Source organism: Brassica napus, chromosome C9 (assembly GCF_020379485.1).
Source record: "Brassica napus cultivar Da-Ae chromosome C9, Da-Ae, whole genome shotgun sequence".
Taxonomy (NCBI): domain Eukaryota; kingdom Viridiplantae; phylum Streptophyta; class Magnoliopsida; order Brassicales; family Brassicaceae; genus Brassica; species Brassica napus.
In genome coordinates this window covers 15,918,913-15,927,806 of record NC_063452.1, presented here as the reverse complement: position 1 = coordinate 15,927,806, position 8,894 = coordinate 15,918,913, and the positions used below count along the sequence as shown (strand labels likewise).

The 8,894-nt window shown below is 34.1% G+C and overlaps 1 protein-coding gene and 1 pseudogene across 1 annotated transcript; both read right to left on the bottom strand.

Moving 5' to 3' along the window:
• Window positions 1–2,350: 2,350 nt before the first annotated feature.
• Window positions 2,351–3,218, bottom strand: BNAC09G51460D. The gene is made up of 2 exons (XM_013894724.3): window positions 2,818–3,218; window positions 2,351–2,753 (listed from the first exon to the last, which is right to left on the bottom strand). Exons 1-2 carry the CDS (start codon window positions 3,018–3,020, stop codon window positions 2,513–2,515), a joined length of 444 nt encoding a protein of 147 aa, XP_013750178.1. The 5' UTR covers window positions 3,021–3,218; the 3' UTR covers window positions 2,351–2,512.
• A 958-nt stretch (window positions 3,219–4,176) lies between these two features.
• On the bottom strand, window positions 4,177–8,678 carry LOC106378233 (annotated as a pseudogene).
• Between the last annotated feature and the right edge of the window lie 216 nt (window positions 8,679–8,894).

Below are 8,894 nucleotides of genomic sequence, written 5' to 3'. Positions count from 1 at the left end.
ACTTTTTTTGTTTTAGTAAAAATACGCTTAACTCATAAAATTTAAAATTCAGTGTGGTAATTAACCTAATGAGACGATAAATTTAAATAAAATTTCAATTATTTAGATATCAATAAAAATTATTTGAATATTATTACTTTAATTTTTTATTTCATAAGATACACTTACAATTAATTTTGATTATATATATATATATATATATTACCAGAATATGATATATATATATATATATTTTTTTTTTTTTTTTTTTTTGATAAACCCTATCGGCTGATCCGGTCGACCCCGGGAGAAACGCACTTAGTGCTACAGAGTGGACTAACCCGAAAGCGTACCACACTGCCTGACTCGAGTTTGAATAAATGTATATTATATATATATTTTACTTTAACGGGATATGCAAGTAATTAGTCATTAACATATTTTGAAAATCTTTCCAACAAAATTAATTTTATTTTGTTGTGATATATAAGTTATTATTCATTACCATATTTCAAAAATTATACCAATAATATGAGTATTTATTAAGAAAACTATACATGTCACCAACTAAGTGATGTCATGTCACACTTATCATAAGACTTGTCATCTTTTTTAATTATTTACTGATCAATAAAAAATTATTTGATTATTATTATTTTAGTTTTTTTTTATTTTTTACAATTAATTTTGATGTTTATATATACCAAAATATGATATATAATTTACTTTAACGGTGATATGTAAGTTATTAGTTATTAACATATTTTAAAATGTTGCCAAAAAAAAATTATAAATAAAATTTACTTTAGTGTGATATAGAAGTTTATTATTCATTATCATATTTCAATAATCATGCCAAAAATATGAATCTTTATTAAAAAAAATTTACATGTCACAATTAAGTGATGGCATGTCATATTTTTTATAAGACATGTCTTTTTTTTTTGTTAAGAACGAATATGATGATGACTCTCCTTTTTATTGCCTTAGTAAACCATTTGTAACATCAATTTATTGTTACAACCAAATCAGTTTAAAATTAATGAAATCAAACCAAAACATGATTCTAACAAAAGCAAAATGTGGACGGGATGAGGCAGCTCTACTGGTTAGAGCTTTGGGGGCCAATTGTCATGTTTCCGGGTTCGACGCCAGCCGGAGGCGAATTGCTCATCCATGTCACCAAAGTGGGTACTGGGCCTTCGGGCTCAGGGAAAAACCTCCCGGGTGAAGCTGGCCCGCTGCCTAACCGGACCCAGGGAATGACCCGCGAAGCGGGGAACCCTGGATTATCAAAAAAAAAAAAAAAAAAAAAACAAAAGCAAAATGTGGCATGTGCTGTGTACGTGGGAAATTGTATTATTGTAAGCTGAAATAAAAAAAAATTCAAAGGAACCATATCTAGTTAGAATTTCCGATGGATGCCCGACTAAATAAGGACGAAATAGTGTTTACCAAAAGTTTTCAATGGATTTTAAAAAGATCCAGTTTTTATAATATGTTGGGAATCCGTGGGAAATATACGATGGATTTAAACTAATATTTATTTTTGTTATATCTGTTGGAAATCCTCAAAAATTCCTGACAAATCCCCGACAAATTTAAAGAAATACTTTTAGATGAGTTCCCAAAAGATTTAATAAATATTTTTTAATTTTTGGTAGTTGGTCCAAAATTCATCGGAAATTCGTGGTCTTCACTATATAAAGTGGCAGGTGGAGCATGGGTGTGAGGGACCATGATGGTAAAGTCTTTTCTCAAAGATAACATCGAAACATGAAGCCAAGGTCCAAGCGTTTATGGGCAGTGAAGAGTGTAATCTCTCATAAGCTTAAATGGATAATCTTTGTTTTAAATGATGAGTGTACTGTTAGATTGGTCACTCGCCTAAACCAGGTGGCCCTTGTTCAGATTTGTAGCTTCAGAGGTCCGGGAAGCATTACAAGGGATGGAATGGAGTAGAGAGTAGAGAAAGAGGACAACGTAATCAATAGAGTGGCCGATCTCATTGCTCAAAGTGTCACCAAACAACATCAATATCAGAGTCTTATGTGGCTGGTGGAGGTCCAGGTTGGTTAAATGGCTTTTTTGAAGATGGGGAAGTGTCTCCCTCGTTATGGTTGCAGGTGATGGCTGTGAAGAAAATATTATGTTTTGCTAAGTAGTGCAGGATTGGTTTTTGGTTTCATTGGTCGCCGTGTTATTTGTTTTGATGGTAATGCGTTGGTTGTTAAATCCTGGGTTGGGGTAGTTTCTCACTGGTCTTCCTTGAACTGATTGTTGTCAATATGTAAAAAAAAAAATGTACTATGAAAATCAATCTCTCAGTAACATCCTCTAATTTTTCATATTGAAAATAGAGCTCTTCGGATAAGTTTATAAAAGGAAATAATTATATAATAAAGTATAGTCCACTTTGGCACCATCGACATAACGCATCACCTAACAGTCCTAATACATGGACCATGCATTGATTATCAACGTTAATAATTATCATGTATCACAATCACTACCCACCGAACATATTCTCCGATCAAGAAGGATGAACTTTGTTCCCAGATGCAGTCTTCCAAGCAGATCTCATCGAGGCAGCAGCTGATCCCATCGCCGCCGCAATATGCCTTTTCGCGGCGATGGTAGCAGCTTTCTCCAATAAATTCCCCGTTCTCCGAGCAGTCTCCGCCTTCTCCTCAAGCTCCTTAAGCTCCGCCGCCTCCATCCTCTCCATCTCCTCCAACGTCCGCCTGTACTCCTCCATCCCCCACTCCATATCCCTATTATCGCACTCGCAAAATTTCAGATCTGAGATATTTGAAAAAGCTAAAAGATGAAACTTACCGATCGAGTTCAGCTTCGGCTTCGCGGATCGATTCTTCAGCGGCTTCTAGCTCTTGTTGTTGCTCGGCTTCCAGAGCTGCCCAAGCCTTGTAGGAATCGACTTCGAAGAGGCGCATGAGGTCTTCGATCGTGGCAGGGTCGAATGTTTTGTCGACAAGGGCTTGGTCGGAGAGGAGAGTGAAGTGGTGAATCAGGGCTTCCATGTTTGGTGAGAATCGAAGGAGAAGATGATAGGAGAGAATCGTATGCTTCTTTCTTTCTAGTGGGGAATCTCAGCAAGTGGATGATAATAATAATGGAAGGCAGAGAGAGAGAAAGAAATAGAGAGGATATTTTAATTACCGTTGAGATATTTGACATTTTGTCAAAAGATGAAATGATGGAACAATTTTTGTTTTCCTGTGTTAGTGGCCCATATTTGATTATACTGTCTATAATGCATACACTAATATTATGTGAAAATAAATCTTTTGTCGTTGGGGAAACACCATATTATCCTACCGGTTAAGATTTAAACTTTAAAAACTTCGTACGCTCAGGTCTAGGGTTCGAATCCCTGGTTATACAATTTCTTGCAAATTGCACATTATAAAAGGTCTAGGTTTCAATTTCAGGAGAAATCGATTTATTAAATAATTATGCAGACGACAGAAAAAAAGCTTACAAGAGATCTTCAACATGGTACAAGTAATCCGGCCAAGCGTGGATCTTCATAGGACGGCTCGAGTGATGCAATTAGGTGTAGATCTTCATAAAACAGGTAGTATTGTTGGTTCTCGAATCGTCTATATAATCTTTCTCATAATTGTAATATCATAATACATCAACGTTAAAAAAAAAAAAATCTTTTGTGGTGATTTGTAATTTCCAGAGTAAATGAGAAAATATTAAAATCTGAAATGAGAAGAAAAAATAGTGCAAAAAATAGAAAATAAAGAAATGGAGTTACTTTCATTTAATCTTAAGTGATAAAAAGTGTATGTTTTCTTTGTTTAAACAGTAACTGAATAAATAAAAATAGTGCTAGTTAAAAAAACTATTTAGTGTAACTGTGTACGTGAGAATAATAAAATTTTCACACTTTAAAATGCTAACCAATCATAACTTTGTATAGTGGAATAACATCATCCATATAACATATAAGAATTTTTAAATTTTCGGTTTTATAATAATTAGATTAAAGGACACAGACGACCTTAAAAGAAAAATTTATGGTTTCCTCCGGTCCTACTACCTACTACGTAGAGCACAACAAATAGTATATTAAAACCCAGATTAAAACTTGTAAGACTGTCTATAATATATTTGTAAACTTGTGCCTGTCGCATATGAAATGAACAATCTATAAGCTTCACACAATCACACTTGTGCCTTGGATCTTTTAGCAGGCCTTGGACATGTGGAACTAGACTCGATCGGCTCTTTTTGCAGCGATCAAAGATTTACGAGCCTCCAAGAATAGTAGACCACACTCCAGAACTTTGCAGCCATAATTACAATTGAAGTCAAACTTGAACAATTTGGTCGTACTAGGACGAGTTCCCAAATACGGCGGACCATCGTAGTCAGGTGGCAAAACACACTCAAACATGCATATATGATCCACTTTAAGCTGGGGCTGATTCAATATATATGTGTAATACTTCTTTATCGGATTGCCACGAAAGCTTGTGTAGAAAGATGTCTGACAACTTTCGAATCTTGTACCCGCTGCTAGCAGTAGACATACCTTAAAGCTATAGAAGCTGACAGATCCATCGAACGTGAAATGATAAAAACCACAGTTACCATTATATCGGTGAGTGAAGTATGCGGGCATTTGTCCGCCAGGTAAGATAACAACACCAAAAACAGATTGGTGGATCATTTCTTGTGCGTTATGATCTAGTTTCAAGCAATTAGTGAACTTGAGGCGGATGCTTGGGTTACGAAAAGGGCCATGCAACCTTCGAAGGGACTCACAGTTTAAAGCTGTTAAATAGCGTACTGAGTACGGAAGCTTCGGTAGATACACGAGACTGACGCAAAAAGAGATGTCGATCATGCGCAGGCGACGTAGCCTTATGAGGTAGTTTGTGATAGCCACCAGTTTAGTATTACCCCTCAAACATAGAGTCTCCAAAATATAAGGAAGATTAATTAATATCCTCACCTCAGCACTTTCCATGCAAATTTCTTTAATTCTACGCCAGGACTTGACTGATGGAGGAACTTCAGTGATCGCGGTGCCTCTTATTTTCAGATAATTTATATTTGTTGAAATCTCTGGAAATGTTTTCAGTCGAGGGCAATTTCTAAAGTGGAGGCGAGATAGAGTAGCTAAGTTTATGTTGGTTGGTATGATCTCTAGACTTGTGCAACAAGACATCTCTAACAAGCTGAGCTTATGAAGGTTCTGTATAGAAGAAGGAAGCTCCACCAAAGACTCACACCAACTCAAATCCAATCTCTCCAGCTTTGTTGCTTCCAAAAGATTTGGAAAGCTTTCAAGATTCGGAGAGTTGCTCAAATTCATAATCTTGAGGTTTCTAAGCGGCTGCACACAAACATAACGATTAAGTCAGATCAAAATGTTGGTGAATGACTATCAAATCACCTGAATCTATACAGATATGTTAAAACAATAATTATTAATAGGGAAAGCCCAAAACTTCATTCGTTTATAACAAAACATGGTATACACACCGATATGGAAAGGGAAACTCCAAATGAGCTTTCACATACATAGATCTTAGAACTATAAATATGATTAGTAATATATACCCTTAATCTTCGAAAACTTTGAGATAGATTGATATGCTTCTCTTTTGACTATGTATATACGCACTTAAAACATAACACACCGAAAATATAGCCGTAGGAACAATCTGAAGTAATTTGTTGCTATTTTCTATGATTATGAGTATTTTAGCTTTCAATTTTTTTTTTGAAGTTAATCACAGTGTTCTGGCCCGAACTCCATACACCTCTCCCTAGAAAAATATTTTTCACCCTCCCAAGCCAGGAATTGAACTACGCTAGGGCTAAAAAACCTCACAACGTTAGTCTATATGTTTCTAGAACTCACCACTTGTTGATGACCTATTTGGATAGATTTCAAGTTTTGGTTTATGTTATGTGTGTATGCAAAAATATACTGGAAATGAAAAACATGAAGAAAAAAAACTATGAAATTAAAATTAGTAACAGTTGTTTATATAACCTGAGCATTGTCTCCCCATAACGTCTTAAGCTTGCTATGAGACATGTTGAGTTCCACGAGCCATTCCGTTCGGAAACGAGAAGGCAAGAACATGTGCGGATACGCCTCCCATTGCAATAGCCTTAGTTGTGGCAGATAACTTAGACCTTCTTCTGGTAACTTCATTTTATTTGTATTTGGATCATTACTCCTGTAGATTCTTATATATAAAAGATTCCTCATATTTTCAAATGCATTCTCACTTATATAAAATTCTTCGTTGAGGTCACACATATCTACCGACAAACCTAATACAGAATTCGTACCCTGCAAATTAAAGAAAAATATAGTTTTTTAATACTATATATATACTCCCTCCGTTTTTTAATATAAGCCGTTTTAGAATTATGCACATAGATTAAGAAATCATTAATTTTTATATTTTCTAAACAAAAACATCATTAATTATTTAACTAACCACAAATTAACCAATAATAAAATAAAAGGTATATTATCATTGGTCATATAACATTAAGTGTTAATAAATTTTATATAGAAAACCAAAAACGTCATATAATTTGGAACATAAAATTTTTTCTAAAACGACTTATATTAAAAAACGGAGGGAGTATATAATAACTTGGGCACAGACTACAAAAAATTTCAAGCATTCATCATAACTATTAATTTTCGTGATGTAAGAAAGATGGATTAAACTTACAGTATTATTCGAAAGAACGCCACAAATTTCTCTAGCACTCATCAAGAATTGACGTTTTCCTGGCTCGTTCACAGATTGCTCGCGAACAACTTCTGTGCCCAACTGACGTAGCAAGGAGTGCATCACCACTCTACCATCCACATATATTTGTATGAGAGACCGATCCGCCAAGACTTTAAGTCCAAAGCTAACATCCAAGTCACTATTGGCTACCACCATCTGCTTCACATAGGTTTCATAATGACCGTTAAAAAGACATGCAATGTGAAGAAATAGAGCTTTGTCATCTTTGTGTAAGCCTTCGTACCCGACTTTTAATAGTTTCTCGATCTCTCCATTGAGTCTAGTTTTTAGAGTAGGCAGAGAAACTTCCCACTCATCCTTACTTTTTCCTCTCATAAATGAACCAAGAACGCGTAGACCTAGCGGAAGATGACCAGCAAGAGCTGCAAATTCACTTGAAATATCCTTAAAATCATCCGAGGGAGAGCATTCTCTGAAGGCGTGTTGGCAGAATATAGCAAGAGCTTCTTCTCTTGATGGAAAAGGCACCTTGTAAACATGGCTGATATTGTGTGAAATCAAAAGTTGTTTGTTTCGCGTAGTCACTATGATTCTGCTCTTCTTACCAAACCATTGAGTTTCCTTTGCTAAAGCTTGGAGTTGCTCAATGTTGTCCACATCATCAAGAATGGCTAGAACTTTGTGGTTCTTTAGCCTTTCTTTTATTGCGCCTAAATGGCTTATTCTCAAGCCGTGTTGATCAAGAAGTTTTGACAGAAACCTTTGTTGTAAGCCCAGCTTTAGACCATAGCTATCAAGGTTAGTTCCACCATAACTTTCACTCACGTTCTCCATAAAGATAGAAAGTTTGAAGTTTTCATGAAATTGGCTATATAAAGCTCTAGCTATAGTGGTTTTACCAATGCCTGCAGGACCCCATATCCCTACTAACCTCACTTCTTGAGAATCAAGGCATAGCAAAGTCTTCATTCTAGCAATGTGAGATTCAATTCCAACTAAATCATCGAAATCTCTTGATGGTGTCGCATTTAATTTATCTAATACATCCTTGGCAATTGTTGTGATCATGTCTGCTTCATTGTCCCTGCCAATAATTAAAAAAATCATACCATTTAATTAGGGTATCTATGAATTGGTGTAAGAGATTTGCTATAACTCATTTAATCGAGTTGCAGCGCCAAAATCATAAATATCTGGATGTATTTTTATAGAATTTGTTAAGTTTTTGTATAGTTTTGGATATTAGAAAATCCATCAAATTTAACTTAGCAACTTTAAAAAGCCAATGGATCTTCGTAATATTCTTATTGTAGTTAATGAGTTAAATTATGAGAAATCAAACATCAATATAACGTTAAGTTTCAATAGATCTTTGAATTAATTTTGTTAATTAATAGTACTTATATATTTTGACTTGTAAAAGTTTACATGTGTGTGAATAAAACGAAATTCTTAAGTAATATGGTAAAAATTTCAGATAATTATTTTTATTTTTGAGATATATTCTATTTTCATATTTTCAAAAAGTATCTAGACTAAAAAGTTTTAATTAATGAAAACTAAAAATAATAACTAGTGATAATATTTTAATTCATTAAAGATAACTATCTATGCTATTTAAAAACTGATAGATCGTGAGCTTAATTAACATTTAAAAACTGTTTTTAAAATAATTTTATAAATATATCAATTTTATTATTCTATCTATGCGATTATGCTAATTTTTCTGCTCTTGCTGATTTTTTTCATGTCACTTTCTGCAATTTCCCTTGCAACATTTTGTAAACTTATAAAGCCTTTACTTATTGGTTTTAGTTAGCTTGCTTACAAATTACATGAATGGTGGGAGTGGAGAAATCAGAAATCATAGCTTCAGTGGTTATATAAGTCTTACAATTTGATATTAAATCTAGAATTTTCCTATACATTTCTCATATATATATATATATATATATTATTTCCTATCACTTTCAGAATCGTTATAGAAAAATAGTCAACAGATCCAAGAAGTGGTTTATCATATCAATAAACAATGTGACTTGTTCTTCATCTAAATTATGATTACCTCCAGTAATTAGCCACTAAGAATTTGTATAACCAATATTGAAAAAAAGAAGAAGAAGAAAAACTCACCAATCTTGAGGATGGCCG

Bases quoted from the DNA above. Each gene is read 5' to 3' on its own strand.
- BNAC09G51460D (XM_013894724.3), bottom strand. From the start codon at position 3,020: ATGGAAGCCCTGATTCACCACTTCACTCTCCTCTCCGACCAAGCCCTT. The intron at 2,754-2,817 runs GTAAGTTTCATC...GTGCGATAATAG, and splicing joins GCCGAAGCTGAACTCGATCG to GGATATGGAGTGGGGGATGG.